General features: G+C 57.6%; 1 protein-coding gene across 1 annotated transcript in view; it reads right to left on the reverse strand.

Annotated features, from left to right (window-relative positions):
- Nucleotides 1-1,983: 1,983 nt before the first annotated feature.
- Nucleotides 1,984-19,969, reverse strand: part of WDR86 (WD repeat domain 86) — a 29,367-nt gene continuing 11,381 nt past the window's right edge. Inside the window, exons 3-6 of the mRNA XM_025379128.1 lie at nt 16,829-17,249; nt 6,261-6,396; nt 2,731-2,834; nt 1,984-2,600 (exon numbers count right to left, since the gene is read on the reverse strand). Coding sequence (XP_025234913.1) covers nt 2,436-2,600; nt 2,731-2,834; nt 6,261-6,396; nt 16,829-17,249 — 826 coding nt within the window. The 3' untranslated portion in view covers nt 1,984-2,435. The remainder of the gene's footprint in view (nt 2,601-2,730; nt 2,835-6,260; nt 6,397-16,828; nt 17,250-19,969) is intronic.

The raw sequence follows: 19,969 nt of genomic DNA on the forward strand, positions 1-19,969 counted from the left end.
AGAACAGTCTAGATGTGGGACAAATGAGATAGTATTTGGGGCAGGACAGTCTGAGTGTGACATGTTCATGGCTGCCAGAAGGTGTGAGTTGTGAGGAGAAGAATGGCGGCGGATGGTATGATTGCTGATCACAGTGGGGAGGCTGGATGCCACTAGAGGAGCAGGAGTAGGCAGGGGCGTGTGGCAGGCAGGTGAGGGCAGCCCATGCCAGCATGATGGTGTGCACAACTGGTTAGGTGTCCTTGATGCTGATCACTGCCCTACCGTGTCCCTGTGTTCCTGCCCATATGTCCTATGGGTAGCTCCTGTCCTTCCTCTCTTAGCCAACTCAATCAATTTATCAAAAGCAGACACCTCGTTTCTTCGTTCATAGCAAGGCGACAGTGGTGTGGCTGGAAGGGGACTAGGCCTGGGTTCAGGAGATCAGAGTCCCTCACTCACCAACTCTCTCTGGCTCTCAGAAACCAGAGAGAGAATGGACATCTGGCTGTCTTTATGTCCTCAGCATCTCGCAAAGCTCTCTGTGCGGTGGAAGTAGAAATTACCCCAATGTGTGTTGCTATAAAAATGCTGAGTGAGTGCAGCGCCCGTGATTTGGGTCCGCACCCCATTTGGTTTCTCTGGATGGCTTGATGCGTGCTCCATTCTCTGATGTGGTTGGATAAGGTGGGGACTGGAGCTGACATATCAGTGAGGGGCTGCTCAGGCCAGAGTGCAGCATCACCAAGCAACAGTGTCTTCGGCAGGCAGGAGTCAGTGCCAGCGTCTGCATAGGCTCAGGGCCGGCCGGCGGCACTGCCCGCAGGCAGCACTCAAGGCGGTTCTCTGGCCTGCACCTCCGGAACCGTCCCTTCAGCACGATGGAAAGCTCCTCTCTGGTAGACACGCCCCTTGCGGCAGCCACAGGCCCCAGTGGTTCCGGGTCGCAGCAAGACCTGGCACAATACCTAACACAAGACCCCAGGTCTGTGTGTGCTTAAGTCTCACCCAGAGAACAGTGCGTGGTGCCGTTTCTGCGGCTTCTCCTGCACCGATCTGCTTGCCTCCCAACCAGCCCTTTTTCCTGGGGTGGGGGTCGGGGTCGCTTTGGTTCCCAGGGTTTGGAGGTTTGGCCTAGAGGAGTTACAGCGCCTGCGTCCCTTCCTTCCTACTGCCCACAGTGCAATCCCTACCTGTTCATCCGGGCGAGGGTGGACCCGTCCATCAGGCCTGGCAGGTGAGCCCTGGAGGCACTGGCCCTCTCTGATGAAGTATTTTCTGCATTAACACTACGAAGTGCACGCTGCTCTACCTGAAAGGGCTGCTCCACTTGAAGGGGCTGCTCCTGCAGCAGATGCTTCTCTCTGCAGCGAGATGATGAGCTCTTCACGGCAGACACTGTCACCTGCAGCTTCTCTCCTGGCACCTGGGCCAACCGGGGCACATGGATGCAGAAAGCGGCACCACCAAGGGGCTGAAGAGCGCCCCCTCCAGGTGCTGTGAAGGGTGCTGAGGGGCCTCCTGCAGGGCCTCTCGGCAGACTGAGCCCCACTGGCCCCTTGAGCCCCCGCGCACAGGGCTCCCCTTGGGTGCTCGGTGGCTCTGGCGTGTGTGTTGCACCTCCCAGCATCAGGCACTGCCCTGACTCCTGTGCACGAGCCCGGGGGTGGGGCTGCTGCCCGTCCCTTCCCCCTCCCCCCACTCCAGGCCCTGAAGGAACTTCCCAGATTCATGCCAGAAAATGATGAGAGCTCCCAAGCGGGGTCCCCGCTGTCACCTGCACAGGCTAAAGAGCCGCTCCCTTGCTCCCTGGCCTCTTCCAAGTCCACTCCCTGCACCAGTGACACTGGCGGCAGCCCCGCATCTCCACAAGTCACCCCCAAAGCTGCCCAGGCCGGTGTGAGAGGCAGAGGGCAGGAGGCCCGCCGCCCTGGGTTCCTGGAATCTCAAGATCCGAAAGGAAGCTAAGACTCAGTTTGCAAAACAAAAAGAGGACACAGGAGTACTTTGAACTTTCAGGCTGTGTATTTTAGTTCCCCTCAAGGCCCTCGAGACAGACAATTTGCCAAAATAACCAGATTCAGTGGCTTCTGTAAAGTCACTTCCTCTCAGCAGGAAAGGCCCTGTTTCCTGGGGCTGGGGGAGCTGGGGCAGTCCGCCTGCAGCCCCTGAGGTGGGAGGGTCCCTGAGACTAGGCCTTTCGCCAGGTCAGGGATGGGGGAGGGAGGGCAGGAGTCACCCTAAAAGGGAAAAGAGGGCGGTCCCGAGGGCTAGCACTCCCGCTCCCAGCGCCTCCTGGCCACCAAAGAAAAACCAGACGCCTGCGCCGGGCTCTCCTCCGGCCCGGGCTTCCTCGCTCCTCCCCGGCCATCGGGCGCCACAGCCGCGGGGAGCAGGGCAGGGCGCTCTGGGAGCCGATGGGCGTCTGGGCTGGCGTCGGCAGGGCCCCCGCGGGGTCAGGCCGGCTGCAGGGGCGTGGCGGCGCAGCCCACCTTGTTGCTGAAGAGGCGTGAGAGGCTGCGCGTGGGCGGAGGGGGCCGCGGGGCACCTCGGAGCCCGCGCACGTCCCAGAGGCGCAGGGCGCCGTCGTGCGAGGCGGTGTAGAGCACCTGGCCGTGCACCTGCGGGCGCAGGGGCGGGTGTCACTGGCGAGGCGGTAGGCGGGGGGACGCGGCCGCCGGCGTGGATGGATCTGGGCAGGGCACCTTCCCTCCCACGGGCAGCGGCCCTGAGCAAGGCGGAGGGACCTACCTGGATGCAGTTGATGATGAATGTGTGGCCCCGGAACACCCTCCGCAGCTCTCCAGACTGCGCGTCGAAGGCCCGGGCGCAAGCGTCCCCGCTGCCCGTGAACACTGCGGACACACAGGGCGCGCTGGGCCTCCCTCCTTCCCTCCCTCCCTGCCCGGCCCCCCGCAGGCAGGGATGGAGCAGCGAGAGCATGACCTAGGGCGGCGAGAGCGTGACCTGGGGCATCTCCGGGACTCCGCCCCACGGGGGTATCCTGAGGCTCATATGGGAAGTGGACAGCGCCCCTCCAGAGAAACAGGGATCCCCACAGTTACTGGGCTCCACCCTGCAGATGCCTGCGCGCCAGCTGGCCCTGCCCCTGCTGAACACCGCCCGGGCCCAGTCCCCACTCCGCGGTTTGGTGAAGTTGGTTCCCGTGCCTGGTTGGGAGGACCCTGCCTGGGGATAACCGTAAGGTCCTCAAGTCGCCTCCCCCCACCTTCCGCTGCTGCGTCGCAGCCTTATCCTCCCATCCTCATTAATGGATCGGCCCCCAAATCAAAGCCCAGTCCTCTGGGATTCATGATCACGCACCCCCAGGACCCCTAGCGGGGGCAAGCCTCCGCCCTCAGTCTGTCTCCTCCCCCAGGTGGCTGTCTCTCCCTGGGGTTTTTTCCTAAGAACTTAGTCCAATCGTTTTCCAACAGCAGCCTGCATCTGTCACTTGGAGGCTTAGCCACAGAGCATGGGGCCGCATCCCAGAATCTGTTTTAGCAGACGGGGCCTGAGAATCTGCATTTCTAGCCAGTTTTAAGTGGCAAGCTGCTGCTAGTCAGGAAGCCACACTGAGGATGTGGACTAGAAGAATTCACTTGGCCTAGGCTGGGCTCTCTGAAGCCGACCCTGTTGCTAGGACTTGAGGCAGGCAGTACACCTGGCAGGCGTCCCAGGAAACGCTCACAGGGAAATGGGAGGTGGAGAGGGAGGGAGGAAGTCCTGGTCTGTCAATGAGCAGGTAACTACAGTGGGCAGCTAGGGCGCAAGCCTGCCTGGGACCTTGGGGAGAAGGGGCAGGACTACCTGGGGGTAAGGGTGCTGGTCTACCTATCTGAGGGTGCTCTGTGGGTACTTGTTCCCAGCCTTCTTTTTTTTTTTTTTTTTTGAGACAGGCGACAGGATCTCACTCTGTTGCCCAGGCTGGAGTGTAGTGGTGCGATCATAGCTCACTGTTAACCTTGAACTCCTGGGCTCAAATGATCCTCCCGCTTCAGCCTCCTGAGCAGCTGGGACCACAGACATGCACCACTACACCCAGCTAATTAAAAAAAAAAAATGGGGCCGGGCGCGGTGGCTCACGCCTGTAATCCCAGCACTTTGGGAGGCCGAGGCGGGCGGATCACAAGGTCAGGAGATCGAGACGACGGTGAAACCCCGTCTCTACTAAAAATACAAAAAATTAGCCGGGCGCGGTTGTGGGCGCCTGTAATCCCAGCTACTCGGGAGGCTGAGGCCGGAGAATGGCGTGAACCCGGGAGGCGGAGCTTGCAGTGAGCCGAGATCGCGCCACTGCACTCCAGCCTGGGCAACAGAGCGAGACTCTGTCTCAAAAAAAAAAAAAAAAAAAAAAAATGGGGGGCTGGGCGCAGTGGCTCACACCTGTAATCTCAGCACTTTGGGAGGCTGAAGCTGGCGGAGCAGATCACAAGATCAGGTTTGAGACCAGCCTGGCCAACACAGTGAAACCCCATCTCTACTAAAAATACAAAAATTAGCTGGGTGTGGTTGGCACACACCTGTAGTCCCAGTTACTCGGGAGGCTGAGGCAGGAGAATCGCTTGAACCTGGGAAGTAGAGGTTGCAGTGAGCGTAGACTGCACCACTGCACTCCAGCCTGGGCAACAGAGCAAGACTTGGTCTCAAAAAAAAAAAAAAAAAAAAGTTTATAGAGACAGCGTCTTGCTATGTTGCTCAGGCTGGTCTCGAACTACTGAGTTCAAGCGATCCTCCCACTCTGGCTTCCCAAAGTGCTGGGATTACAAGCATGAGCCACGGTGCCCAGCCTGTTCCAGCCTTTCTTTAAAAAACTATAGAGTGAATGGCCCCAGAGGAGAAGTTTCATCTCTGGGTCTCTTTCTAGCCCCTTTCTGCCTTTCCCCCACAAACTCAGAGACAAATGGACATGGCCTGGAAAACCCAGTGTGGCTGCTGAGCTCCCCGTGGGTGGGAAGAGGATCAAAAACAAAGTCTGGTCATCCCATAGCCTTGCTGGCCAAGACCAAGAACCGAGATGGGCAACAGTGGGCTGCAGGCTCCGCTTTCCCTGCAGGCTCCATGCCCCAGCTGCACGGGGAGGTGTTCTAGGCGGCCACCCGCCAGAGCTTTTGAAAGTAGAACCTTCGAAAGTAGAACCTTCCTCGTGTTCAATTAGAGGACCCAGACTTGGGAGTAGAGCTGTAACCACACTTCCAAGCTTGGACACAGGAACAAACGAAAAATAATTTTTCCGTGTCAGACACCTGAATCCTGAGGGCATGTCAGGATCTATTTTCAGATATCTGCATTCTATCTTCCTCCAACACCTTTGCTGTGAGGTCAACTTGAATATTCCACTGTGACTCTTCCCCCACCCCGTCTCCTCCCTCCCAGTGGCAGAGCCAAATGGCCCGGGTGTGTGACAATTTGAGACCTGTAGGACAGACAGCTCATTGCCTGTTCAACAAGCCATTTTGCCCTTCTTTCTTTCCAAAATAACCCTGATTCCATCTTGGCATCAAATTCCTCAAATAAAAGACTTTATGATTCACTATCTCTTGCAGACAGAACGGTGACAGAGAGGTATGTGGAAGCCCTTGGATGAAGCTTCCAGGAAAGATCTTAAAGGGACCAACTCAGCTAGAAGACACATCCTTTCGCCCTTCCATCCTCTCTCCCTTCCTGCCTAAAACATGACACGATGGCAGACACTGTAGCAGCTATCTTGAATCATGAGGCTTCTTTAAAGACAGAAGGTCTGTGCTAAGGATGACGAAGCAGAGTGACAGAAGAAAGTTGGGTGCCTGATTACTTTGTGGAGCCACTCATTCCAGCCTAGACCATCAGCCTCTGAAATTCTTCTACCTGAGAGAAAATAAACCACTACCTCATTGGAACCATAGCTACCTAGATTTTCTCTTCCCTGCATACAAATCCTAAGGCCAAGTGAGGCCAAACCCATGTGGTCCTCCAGGTGGCTGGATTAAGGGGTAGCCACTGTCTCACTTGGAAAATTAAGATGTACCTTTTGGGACGTGCTTTTGACCCGAGACCCTCCCAGCAGTCCAGTCTCCCAGGCTGTCCTGGAGAAAGGTGGGGAGGAACCACCAAACCCTTATTTGGACCTTCTCTGCAAACCAGCTGCAGGCATGGCTGTGTGGAGAAGGACGGGGCACCGCCATTGGACATTGATGATTGGCAACCAAGGCTCAATGAGGGAAAATCGCATAGGAAGTAAAGAAGCAGGGAGGAGGAGCCAGGCTGGGGTGGCGCGGGTCGTGCCGGGCCAAGTCACTTACAGGTGCCCGCGTGGTACTTGAGGGCGCTCACGTTGCGTCTGTGGGCCGTGAACGTGCGCACACACTCCCCGGTGTCTGCCAGCCAGCACTTGACGGTCCTGTCCGCGCTGCCAGAGTACACGAGTCGGTTCACCAGCTGCGAGGAGGAGCAGGGAGGGTTGGCAGCTGGGGCAACTGCTGAAGCACCCCAGATTTCTCCCTCTATAAGGGGGGGAAGGGGTGTGTGCAGGTCTCAATGGTGAAACCGTGGGTGAGCCTGGAATGGCCCCGCCACAGGCCCCACCAGACTGCCCGCTTCAGCACCCAAAAGCAGGCGGCTCCTCCTGCCCCATGGGACAGCCAGTGCTCCGACAGGCCTGGCCGCTCAGCCCCACACTGCCCTGAGCCAGTCCCTGGCTCTCTGCCCCTCAGCTGCTTCCCCTGAGGATTAGGATGTGGCCAGCCCCTTCCTCCAGGGGGTGTGTGGGGTACAGGCACTTAACTGCTTGCTCTTGCTGGCTGAGGAAAGGGCTTCCAGAGAAGGGCTTTCACATGCTTCAGACGGACAGACAGGACAGAGAAAGCCCTGAGCGAGGGTGTGAGGGAAACTGCTGCCAGGACTGGAGCTGACAGCTGGGGGCTGTCACGGGGTCACTGCTCCCCCTACTCATGGGGCTCACAGTGAGAAGAGGACCCAGGAGATAAGGGAAGAGGCCCTTGCCAAGATGGACAGGAGTAGCAGCCCCAGGGAAGTGTAGAAACTATTAAAATAATTCTGTAAATTTCCCTAGACTAAACACCACCCAGCCAAGAGCATTCCCAGCCAGCACCTGGTCAGCAGAGTCACAGACGAGAAGGCAAGGGCGGAGAGGCAGGCTCCACAGCTGCAGTGACCTGGCGCGATGGCACAGGAGACAGGCGCACGCTTCATGCCCCAGAGAGGCCACCTGCCACCACTGCTGGGGCCCAGGAACCAGGAGTCAGAAGCAGGTCAGGCACGCAGTGCGCTTCCCTTGTGGTCAGCAGGCAGTGGGCCCACTGGCAGGCAGGCAGTCCACGCTGGCCACTAGCATCCCGAACATGTCCCTCCTAACTTTCCCCTCACAACCACGCTCTGGGTCACTTTCCGCTGTCGGTTCCCCATATTATCTCCCTGTTCAAATCGCGGAGGAAAGGGCTTCCACAACCCAGGCCACAGCCCAGGTCAAAGGAGTTAACTGGCCTTGGGCCAATCACTGTGGCCAGAGAGAGCAGTGGAACCACAAGGAGCACAGCGTGGCCTCTGGGAGGCAGAGGCTGTGGGTGCTTCCTGTGGACAGTGGCCTGCCCTCTCTCAGGCCCTGCGCTGAAGCCCTGCTGGGGTTATGGTGGGCCCCAGCCCAGGCAGCCTCCCTAACTGGATGGTCCCCTCCCCAAGGACAGGGATGTGTGTGGCTGCCCACCTGCCCATGTCAGCTTTGGCAGGGTTCCAGAACATTCCTGCACTCAGACCTCAGCCGTCTGCACCACCCAGGAGCACAGTTCCTGCCAGTAACGTGGGCACCAGCAGGAAGGACAAATGGACCTTCTTGAGCCTGCCGGGCACACAGTCAGCCACTCACAGTCTTCGACAGCCCCTCCGCTTCCTGAGAAAGACCACCCCTCCCCGCCTGGTGCCCGGAGGCTCTGCAGGACCCGGCTTCCCTGCCCTCCCTTCTGGTTTCCACGCCACACACCTGTGTCCACACTGCTGCCCCAGGACACCTGGGCACGTGCCTTCCTCCCAGGGTTCCTACAAGTCCTCCTTGCCCAGAAAGCCCTTGTACCGTGATCCTCCCTTTTCCTTCACAGGCAAGTGGAAGCCCAGGACCCCTCTTCGCACCACCCCCGGCCCGCGCCGTGTCTGCATCCTGGAGGCCAGGCTGACCACCGCCAGAGCAGCATTTCCTGGCCATCTCCCCACCACATGGCCGGCTCCAGGGCCAGCCAGGCTCCCTGTCCTTGAGTCCCAGTCAGTCACAGAGCCTCTCGGACTCTAATGAGAGGAGTGGGCAAGGGTGGAACGTTTCAGACAGAGACCCCCAAGGACTGGAGAGCTTCGCAGCCCCACACCTCTGTGCTGCTCAGCCCCTGCACCAGGGAGGCTCGCTGGGTGTCCAGGGCGGGAGAGGACAAAGGGAAGCCCCTCCTGCTCTCTGGCAGCTGGCCCTCACCACACCGGGCCTGTGAGCACTGTGTTTAGCCCTCCCAGAAGCACCCTGCCGAGCACGAGCCAGAGCCACACAGGCCGAGGGGGCGCTCCCAGCCCCAGGGTCCTCAGCCTGTAGAGGCCTTGCTGTTCCCACTAGCTAGTTTCCTAACAGGACAGGGAGAGCGAGGTGGCCCAGGGAGGCCTGAGCCAAGGGGGAAGGCAGGATGATACTGAGGGCTCCTCGCAGCCACGGTGGCTCTGAGGAGTTTCCCGGAGATGAGATCCAACCAAGCAGAAGCAGGAGAGGGCACCGGCCTGGGGCTCCACTGCTGAGGACACAGATGCAGGCCTCCAGCTCCCCGGGTTCCAAGGGAGCCCAGCAGGCGTGGGAGGAGGCCGCACAGGGCCTGGCAGGCTCCAGAGCAGCAGATCCTCCGAGATCCTCCTCCCAGGCAAGAGTGTCGGGGGACGCGCCACCCGCCTGGTGACAGCCCTGCACATGCTGTGGTGCTCACAGGCATGGGGCTCACAGATGCAGTCTTGGGTTCAAATCCTACCTCCACCCCTCAGCGGCTATGAGACGTGGCCAAATTACTCGTCTTCTCTAAGCTTCCACTGTCTCATGTGCAACATGAGAAACAAGGACCTCCCGCTAAGAAGGAGGCCACAAGGGCTGATGCACTGCTATGCGCGCGCACACAGCCCAGGGTCTGAACATGGTAACCCCTGCCCATCCCTAAAATGCAGGTGCAGTCTCTGCCCGCCAGCTCCTTGGGGTTGGGTAAGACTCATGAACTGGCACCACAGGGCTTTTGCAGCCAGAGACTGCCCCACAACATCCTTGCTGTGGTCCCCACCGGGTCCCCACCGCCTCGGGCTCCCGGAAGGATCCGGGAGGTCTTTCTTTTCTCTGGCTGTATTTGAAATGCTTCCTTTCCTTAAAATCACAATGTTGCTATCTGATTTCAAAAGTGGGTGCATAGGTGTCTGTTTTAGTTACTTTTTATAATTTACATTTGAAATGTTTTATAACTAAAATGTTTAAAACATCCCTGTAAAACCATGAAGGGACAGGGCACAGGCTCTATCTCTCCTCCTTTACAAGGACCCCTGGTCAAGCCCAGAACCTGGGCGATCCCTCAAAGACCAGGGGCGAGGCCGCCCTGCAGCACAGGGGCCACCACAGACAGGGTGCCTCCTGGCTTTTTGACCTTGGGTTTGTCACTTAGAAGCAGGTCCTCACACCACCTCTAGCCCAACCATCTCCAAAGGAGGCCTGTGTGCTCCTGGCTTTGTCCCCACCTGCTTCTGGGACCCCTGAGGTCAGTGGGCTCAACCCTGCATGCAATCCTGTAAAAAGCAAGGGAGGCAGAGGCCCCTCTGGGCATGGTGGTTTCTTGGGACCTCACCTCTGCTCTTGGCCAACTTGGAGTGGGCCACAGGCTCCAGGGAAGCAGGGAGGATGCTTTGTGGCCACCTGGTCCCCAGGCTGACAGTAGGAGGCGGGGTATATAAAGCTACGGTCTGAGTGTCGGTACCCCCCAAATTCATGCTGGAACTTAACCCCCGCTGTGACAGCATTAGGAAGTAAAGTGAACTTAACCCCCGCTGTGATAGCATTAGGAAGTGAAGTGGTCAAGAGGGCCCGCCTCATAAATGGGATGAGTTCCCTTTTATAAAAGGGCTGGAGGGAGCTTGTCTGTCCCTTCATCCAAGATGAAGGATGTGGCAAGAGCAGCCGCCACCAGACATAGAATGTGCTGGCACCTTGACCTTGGATTTCCCAGCCTCTGAAACAGTGAGAAATACATTTCTATTACTTATAAATTACCCAGTCAAAGGTGTTCTGCACTTTTCGTTCGTTTGTTTTGTTTTGTTTTTGAGATGAGGTTTCTCCATATTGCCTAGGCTGGTCTTGGAACTCAGGTCTCAGGTGATCCACCCACCTCAGCCTCCCAAAGTGCTGGGATAACAGGCGTGAGCCACCGTGCCAGGCCCTCCAGTCCAAGGTATTTTGTTATAGGAGCTGCAATGGACTAAGACTCTGTGAAACTGCACAGTCTCCTCTTTTCCTCCCCAGCCTCTGGAAAGGCTATCCATGTGTTTATCTCTACAAACCAAAGAAGCCTGACCTGTGTGATGTGGGTGGTGCAGACACCACAGCTCGGTCAAATGCACCATCACCGGGCGGCTCACTCAGGTCCCAGCAGACGCCCCACACTTGGCCCACCAGGAAACCTCGGCCACTCTCTCCCTTGCCTCTTGACTTGCAAGCACACACGCTTCTTCAGCAAAACGATTTCAGAGGTGACACACTGGGGCTCGCAAAGCCACTGTGGGGGCCCAGGACTCTCAAGGGCACCTGGAAGGAATTTGCCCGCTCCTCCCTGCACGGGGCAGGGGGCACTCTCCAGGCCTGTACGCACAGGAGACGGATGCCTGGAGGTGAGCATGAGGCCTCTCTCATTTGGAGGTAGGGGAAGGAGGTAAGGTGTCATAGACCACAGGTCAGTGACCCCGACTGCACGCCGAGAGCAGAGAAAAGCAACAAGCAGGTCTGTGCTTCACTCTCAGATGGCAATGGTGCCACCTGCTTCACAGGGTTTCTGGGCTGTGGTGGAGGAGCCACACAGACCTGTGTGCAGGTGCCACGTTCCTGAGAGCAGTTTGTGGATGGGGGTGTCGGTGAGCCATGCTGGCTGAATGCATAATCTCCAGCCCAGCAGAGCACTGAGGCAGAGTGAGGGTCCCAGGCAGGCCACGGGGCAGGAGCCGCAAAAGGACTGAAATGCAAGAGCGTGTGGGGTGTAATGGCCAGCCCTGGTGCCACGAACCAAGGGACTGTCAGAGCTGGGGGGGACGGAGCACTCGCAGGGCCAGGCTGTGGAGCAGGGAAGGAGCTAGAGGGGAGGAGATGAAAAGTCCCCGGTTCGGCCCTCAACGACGGAGCTCTCCCAATGAAACAGACCAAAGCCGGAGCTCACTGCACACCCCCCACATCGGGACCCCATCTGGCCGCCCCAGGGGCAGCCATTGTATGTCCTCCCTTGGCAGATTGTGAAAAGGGAGCCCCCCCACCACAGTCAGGGGGCCTCGGGAAGTTGCACAGCGTCCTGAGGCTGCGGGCAGAAGGGATGGTACGGTGCCCACCTCCCGTCCCTTTCCCTCTACACGCACCTTAAGAGTCATTTCACTTTGGCAGTTCCTCAAAAAGCTGAGCAGAGAATTACCAAGTCATCTGCAGTCCTACTGGCAGGCACATGCCTGAGAACTGAAGGCAGGATGCACCAGATCCCGTCCACCCGTTCACAACAGGTGAAAGGTGAAAGCAACCCGTGTGTCTATCAGCAGGTGACGGATAAGCGAAACGTGGTGTCCACACACCAGGGAATATTTATCAGCCACGGAAAAAGGAGAGAATCCCACCATACGCCACAACACAGATGAACCCTGAAGATCTTACGCTCATGAAATAAGCCAGACAGGAAAGGACAGATCCTGCAAGACTCCACTCATGTGAGGACCCAGAATCATCAAATTCAGAGACACAAAGCAGAAGGGCAGGTGCCCGGGCAGTGGGGAGTCAGAGTCAGTGTTTGATGGGGAACAGAGTTCTGATTTGGGCTGATGGAAAAGTCTGGAAATCATGGTATGATGCTTGCACAACACCGTGAATGTGCTTCACGCCACTGAGTAAACACTGAAAATGGTTGAAAGGGAGGCCCCAGCTGATCCTGTGGGTCCCCCTCTTGTGCTTCCTGGACCTGAGAGGGCCAATCAGGCCCTTCTGGAAAGGCAGATCATGAGCCACACTTCCAGCCCGTCTGATGAAGGCTGTGGCGGTGATGGCCCTGTGTCAGAGAAGCCACAGAGGGCAGGAGGCAGAGCTGACGAAGCCACCCGTGGGGGCGGGCACCGGCGAGGGCTAGGGGACGCCAGACCCAGAAGTCCTGCTTCCCAGATGTGCTCAAGAGGCCGGCCTCCTGCCCTGGCTCCCTGCCCCTGAATCTGTGTTTAGGACAGTGTGAGAAATGTCTCATTGCCCCAATCAAACCTAGTTTGTAAGACAGCAGCCTTCTAACCCCTGCAAAACTCCAATGTTCTGAGTGGTGTCAGGTGAAAGAAATCACATACAAGGGAAGAGAAAGGCAAGATGGTCCCTTCTGTGGGCCGCATGGTCCCCCACATGCAGCTGGGTGAGCTGGGAGCCCAAGCGAGGCCAAGGGGCCGACTGGATTCTGTTTCTCTGAGCACCGGGTCTGGGGCCTGACAGTCCTTTTCAAGAGGCAGATCTGGAGGAGTGGGAAAAGGTGCCTTCCCCACCCTGTGATGGGGAGAAAGAGGGACTCTTAAACGTGGGCAGTTACAACACACTTGGATGCACCAAAATGTCACCCAACAGATTTCCCAAGGGTTAAGAAGGTGCTGAACAATTAGGGAGATGGTGGGAACAAACTGAAAGAAACCCTTGTCTACCTAGAATCTAGAACTCAAAGGACAGGGACGCCCCTCCTCCTCGGCCCCCTCCCATGCACCGTGAGGCTGACACCTTATCCCACCGTCCTGGGCAATGGGGGCCCTTCTTCTACCTCAGCCACCAAGCCTTCCCCAGTGAAGCGGGCTGTCACTGAATAGTTACCTTAGTGACCACCTGAGCAGTGACCAAACCACCAGACGTTTGGCTGCTTTCAGTGCCAGCTGCTCTTTTTGCAAAGGCGTGTGCTGCCTTCCTTCTGCCAGCCCCTTCGGATGCTCAGGGCAGGGCAAGGAGTGCCCAGCTGAGACGCAACAGCCGGGCTGGAGCCAGCCATGTGCTCCCCAAGAGTGGACGTCCTGGACCCCAGCTCTGACCGGGGGCCCCAGCCTATACTGCAGCCTGATGCTCCCCTGTACCCAGGCCTGGGCCATGTCCCCTCTCCTGCCTGCACGCCCCCATCCAGCCGGCCAGCAAGGCCCTCTCTCCATGTGCCCCCCACTCCCCAAGCCTCTCATACACCTTGACCCCCACCCAGCCGCCACTGACTCCTCATCAGGGAACAGGAACCCCCTCCCTGAAGGGGACTTACGCTGGAACTTAGGGTTTGTTTTACAGGGGTAAAGCCCCAGAGTCCTCGACCGTGAGAGCATCCCTGTGTGGAGAACATGTAACCCCTGAAGCCCCCACCCAGGGAGTGGCCTTGCCCATGCCTCCTGCAGCTTCTGACCCCTGTGGAGCGCCGCCCATTCACTCGCTCATCCCGCGGGCCTGGCTCCCAGGTGGGGAGGCCAAGTCTAACAGAGGAGGCAAACTCCACCCCTGCCACTACCAGAAGTTGAGACTCTGGGGCCTCCGGCCGCCCAGGGACCTCCCAGGCCTGTCACAGGCTGTGCACCCTGCACACCGTGGGGCTGCTACCCAGGCACCTGCTAGGTCCTTCCTTGCCTTCTTGCCTTCCTTCTGTCTGTCAGACCTAATGGTCCTAAGAGGCTCACCTCCACCTCCCAGAACCTCCCACCCCCAGTGCATTCCTAGGGGGTCTCAGCCCTCATGGCAGCCCTGCCCGTATCCATAGCTCCCCATTCCTCAGTCCTGGCTCCCTGCACCCCACCCTTCTGCTAGGGCTGAGCCCCACTAGCCACCTGGGCCAGGCTGTCCCTGGCTGTTCCCATGGGCACCTTCTGTCCCCACTCCTCTTCCCATTCAAATTGCTTTGTGGGGCTGCCTAAGTTTCAAAGGGAAAGAAAGCAAAGGCAGAGTCCACAGCCAGAGCCTCTGCCCCTCAGGGGCTCTCTCTTCACACCCATCGACATGTGTGCCTGCGTGGCATGTTCGTGGGCATGCATATACGTGTGTGGCTTGTGTCTGTGCAGTGTTCACACATGTGTGCATGTGTGCCTGTGGGGTGTGCGTTCACACGCATATCATGCGTGTGCATGTGGAGTGTGTGCGCCTATGCCTGTGTGTGCACACAGGTGTGTGGGGTGGGAGCTGGCCCCCCTGCACTCTCTCCTTTTGCCTTCCTGACTCTCTGCAGGACACCCTATGCTCCCACTCTCCGGGAAGAACAGCACAGAGACCGTACGGAATAGCCCGGGGAGCGAACCTGGGGGATCCCGTCACCCCTGGGGTAGGGGCAGCTGTCACCTGGGAGGACAGTGCTGCTTTTCTCCCTGGCCAGTCCAGCACCTGCCTCCACCTGGCCAGCGGCCTCTCTATGCCTGGGCTGGTTCCTCTCTTTCATTGGCGACATGAGGGCGAGTCACCAGCTCCATCTGGGACAGGCCTCCCAGCGAACTCCTGGCCCCTTCCCCTCCCGACCCCCTGCCCCAGCAAGCTCAGAGCACAGACATGAGCCAGGTGGGGAGGTCTCAGCCTCACTCCACACTGCCCGCCACGGAACTGCCTGCCAGGAAAGAGGCCTCAGATGCCCCCAGCTCTTTACGAGTCTCGGCCACTAGTGCCGACTCTCACGGGGATGCTGGGAGACTAGGAGAGCTGTTATCCCCACCATCATCTGACAAGTAAGGACACGGAGGGAGGCTGGGGAGCGTGAAGAGTGGAGTATGCTCCCCAAGACACGCCCCTTCAGCATAAGGATGATGTCGAGTTAAATGAACGTGAAAAACAGATGCGAGCAGCGCACCCTGACCTCTTCCTTCCTGAAAACAGGAGATCAAGAAACAGAAACATTCTTATCACCAGAGGTGGGGCCAAGGCCAAGGGAAACCTGTGCAGACAGACCCTGTGAGCTGGGCCTGTACCGCTGTGCCCCTTCCCCACAACGAGCTGCCCTCCCAAGCCCCTCATCTCGCAGCATTTGCTGATTTCCTTCTCTTTGTCCACCCGTCCCAACGTCCTCAGGTGGGAGCTGAGTTAGAGACGTGGGGTTTACGTGCCCCACCCAGCATCTCAGGGACCTGGGTGACCCTCCCTCCACGTGAAAGTGAGCCCTTCCCTGCTCCCCTGGTCTTAGAGCCCCGGGGCTGCCCTTACCCCCAGAACCCCAAATGGGGTCCCTGGCCTGGCTCTCCTGTGGGGTTGAGCACAGCAACGCCTGCTCAGGGCTGCCCCAACTCCAGCCCTGTCGCCCGGAGTCTGTCCCTCACATCTTCTGCGGCTTCACTGAGCACCAGGTGCTGGCAGCAATGCACCCCAACCACTTGCCTCAGGGGTCGGGCCCGCCCTGGAGCAGGGCAGAGGCTGGCCAAGACTGAGCCGGGAACATCTAGACCCCAGCGTGGGGGATCACACCCAACAGGTCCTCCGGCCAGGCACACCTTTAGGTCCTTCACAACAACAGCAGCAAGGATGGCTGCAGTCACGGCGGCTAAGGGCTGCCTGGCAGCACTGTCCATGCGTCTTCCATTGATTCACCAAATCCCCACAAGCCCACGGATGGGGCAACTTCACACCATAATCCCTTATCCAAAACCTTGGGACCACGCGTTTCGGGATTTTTTGGCTTACAGACACACTCCTGCATCTGCAGTAAAGGTGTGAGGACCCTCAGGCACTGGGATGACGGAAGCGCACACAGTCACATGTCTCTTCAGGCCAGACTCTGCCACCAAGAGTTTTCGTGTCAAGCTTAAGAAAAAATTTTTTGTTTTTTGGAACTTTTTGGAATTTTTTGGATTTAGGAATTAAGAAGGGGTGTAATCCTCCTTGTACATGTGAGGAAACTGAGGCCCACAGAGGCTGGGTGGCTTGTCCAGGGGAGGCAACAGAGACGGGGCAGCAACCCCACATCCCACAAGGCCACACCATTACAGCACTGTGTGTTTCCTCTATCCTGGTTGTCGGCTTACAGCATGACAGGCCACGTCCCAGTCCCCAGGCCAGGAGGACGGAGCCCAGGAGGCTGCCGGTGTTCAGCCTGACAGCACAAAGACAAACCAGGACAACAGTCAACACCTGCTCCAGGAGCCCTGCAGGCAGGATGTGCCCCAGCCCCGGCCCAGCATGCAGATCCAGAAGCTGAGTGTTACAGGCTACGTCGTGCCCACCCCAGATTCACATGTTGCAGCCCTACCTGGCCCCTGTACCTATGAATGTGGCCTTGTGGAAAGAGGGTCTTTAAAGAGGCAGTTGAGTTAAAATGAGTTCATACGGGGCCCTAATCCAGTATGACTGGTGTCCTTCTAAGAAGATATTAGGACACACACACACACACACACACACACACACACACACACACACACGAGGACAGGGAGAAAGCAGCGCTTACAGGTTAAGGAGAGGCCTCACCAGAAACCAATCCTGCGGACCCTGTATCTTGGACTCCCAGCCCCAGGACCGCGAGGCCTCTGTGGTGCTTGCCAGGCCCCCATCTGCAGCGCTTTGTTATGCAGCCGAATCACGGACACCTAGGGCAGGGCAGCAGTGCAGGGGGTGACCTGGGCTCCCCTGGCAGCTGGGTGGGGACCAGGACAGTCTCACCTCCAGACAGATGACGGAGCCCTGGTGCTCCCGGAACACCCGCAGCTGCTCTCCACTCAGGATGTCCCAGGCACGGATGGTGGCGTCGGTGCTACCCGTGAAGGCCGTGTGGCCGGGCGTGTCCAGCACCAGGCACAGCACTGCGCCCGTGTGGCCCCGCAGTGTCTGGTGGCAGCAGCCGCTGGCCACCTGCCACACCTTGGCTGTGCCGTCCGTGCTGCCGGTCACCAGGAGCCCCCCGGCCACGGCCTCCTCCACACAGGGAGCACTGGGGAGGTCCCACGGGGCAGAGTAGGCTAGAGGCAGCACGCAGTTTCGGTGGCCCCGGAGCTCCCGGGACATCTGCCCCTTGTCCACGCTCCAGACCCGAGCTGTCCGGTCATAGGAGCTGCTGAAGAGCTGGTTGTTGGCAACCAGGATCCTGGGGGCAAGAGGGAAGGGGTCAGGGATCAGAAGGCACAGGTTCCAGAATCCACACAGCCTCCCAACGGGCCATGCTCAGCACTGCAGCTAAAATAACCTCTCCCTGTGTCTGCCCAGCTTGCCACACTCACCTTCCAAAGTCCAGCTCAAATTGCCCCCACCTCCAGGAAGCCACCCTGATTCCCCTCATGCCTACCCTTCCTTGCCTGCCCCTAGGCAGGTACCTGTAGCAGGGACCAAGCTTATATACTCTGCTGGGATCCCTCCAACATCCCCACAGCAGCTCTCCAGGAGCAGCGGGAAGGGGGTAGGGGTAGGGGGTAGGGGGAGGAGGTAGGGGAGCACAGCCCTCCCAGCTTGCCCAGAGTTGAAAAGCTTCTGGGGATGCAGGGTTTTCAGCCGAAGACTGAGAAAGTCCAGGGCAGAGTGGGACATGCTGGTCACCCTGGGAACAGGGCCGGCTCAAGGGGCTGGGCTGGGGCACTTCAGATGAGGGCCCTGCGAGGCTGGAGAGCACTGGGAACTCCCATAGTGCACCCAGGGGTGCTTGTGGGAGGCACAGCCAGGAATCACGCCACAGCCAGTGGGGGCCTCTGCTGCCAGCTCTCATGGCAATCCCCATGCAGACTGAGGTCACAGCCTCAACAGGGTTCCAGCCACAGGGCTGGGAACTGGGGGTTGGGTAGCCAAGAGAGTCCGTCTGTGATACCCTAACTTGTATTAACCTAATTGACTCTCTCTTAGACGAGAAAGCTGGACAGATGGACTCCATTTGGCTCCTTCATTTGCAAGACATTAAGGGTTCCTTACCCACCCTTCCTCATTGTGCAAGCTGACTCCCAGCACATCAAAGAATGCAATTAACTGATAATTGCTGTGCAATTAACTGATGTTGTGGCAAGCTACATCCGCAGTTCCCAGGAATTCGCCAGATCGATAGTACCGAAAGCCCCCCGCGTTTGTGTCCGGTTGATAGCGCCCAAAGCCCAACCTTGTGATGGATTTAAAGCCCCTGCACCTGGAATTGTTTGCTTTCCTGTAACCATTTGTCTTTTTAACTTTTTCCCTGTTTTACTTCTGGAAGATTGCTACAGCTAGACTCCCCCGCTCCCCTTTCTAAACCAAAGTATAAAAGAAAATCTAGCCCCTTCTTCCGGGACGAGAGAATTTTGAGCACTAGCCGTCTCACGGTCGCCGGCTAATAAAGGACTCCTGAATTCGTCTCAAAGTGTGGCGTTTCTCTCTAACTCGCTCGGTTACAACACGTCCATGCAGTGCAACTGACCAACCATGGGAGACCAAGGCCCCCACACAGTATTCACCACTCTTATTTTCATTTTGATGAAAACCAAGAGCTCCCCAGAAAAACACACATTTGCAGTAGCTGCACATTCAGTGCAGAGCTTTGCACAGAACCTCAGGGGGTCTGCACACACACCCTTGGTAAGAAGCCCTGCACCCCAGAAGAGGAGACCGCCAAGGGATGCGGCCGTGGCTGCGCTGGAGCAAGGTGCATCCCTGCCAGGGTGGGACCCTCCTGAATCAGGACCTCAGCCAGACCTGCTGCTCCTCCCGCCCCCCCGAGAAGGGCTTGCCGGCCAGCCTGGTGTGGACAGGAGACCCACTCAGGGGACAAGCCTGCTGCCTCCCGCCTCCGCAGGGTCCCAACAACATTCCTCACTTCCCACAAGCAGCTCAACAACACAGGCTGCACTCAAATGCCAACTACCCCTTTCCAGCTGGCTTCTTCCCTAAGACCCAGATAGGATGATTTTCACGAAATGTTTTTTTTGTTTTGTTTTGTTTTTGAGATGCAGTCTCACTCTGTTGCCAAGGCTGGAGCACGGTGACGCGACCTCGGCTCACCGCAACCTCCACCTCCCAGGTTCAAGTGATTCTCCTGCTTCAGCCTCCCGAGTAGCTGGAACTACATGTATTTTTAAAGGAAATGATGCCTTGATGCTGCTGAGGCAAAGTGCGGGAGGAAGAGGGTGTAGTGGGAGGAAGGGCACAGCGGGAGGCCTTGGGACATGGAGAGGGTGGCTGAGTCCTGCCTGGTGTGAGAAGGCAGGGACACCAGGCCACTGAGCCATCGGTGACCCCGAAGCTCACAGGCCTGACCTGGCTCTGAAAACACGGGAGGAAGTGAGTTCCTCAGGGATCTCACTGATTTATGAGGACAGTTACTTAATCATGCAAATATCTACACAGAGCTGTGGGTTTGGAGCCGTGACTGATCCAAAATAGTGTGTGTATTTGTATGTGTTGTGAGCACATGTGTACATGCGTGCATGTGTATATGTATGTGTGTGCGTGTGTGTACACGTGCATGTGTGCTGTGTGTGATGTGTGCCTGTATGTACTTTGTGTGTATATGTGTATGTTTTGTTGCTTGTGTAAGTTGTGTGTCTATGTGTGTGCATGTGTGTGTTGTGTGTGCATATGTGTAAGTTGTATGGGTGTATATGTATGTTGTGTGCATGTTGTATACGTGTGTAATTTGTGTATGAGTGTATATGTATGTTGTGTATGTGTACACGTATGTGTAAGTTGTGTGTATGTTGCATATGTATATTGTGTGTGTGTGCACGTAAGTTGTGTGTATGGTGTATATGTATGTTGTGTATGCATGTGTATGTAAGTTGTGTGTACGGTGTATATGTATGTTGTGTATGCATGTGTATGTGTGTAAGTTGTGTGTATGGTATATATGTATGT

This window comes from Theropithecus gelada, chromosome 3 (genome assembly GCF_003255815.1).
Source record: "Theropithecus gelada isolate Dixy chromosome 3, Tgel_1.0, whole genome shotgun sequence".
Classification (NCBI taxonomy): domain Eukaryota; kingdom Metazoa; phylum Chordata; class Mammalia; order Primates; family Cercopithecidae; genus Theropithecus; species Theropithecus gelada.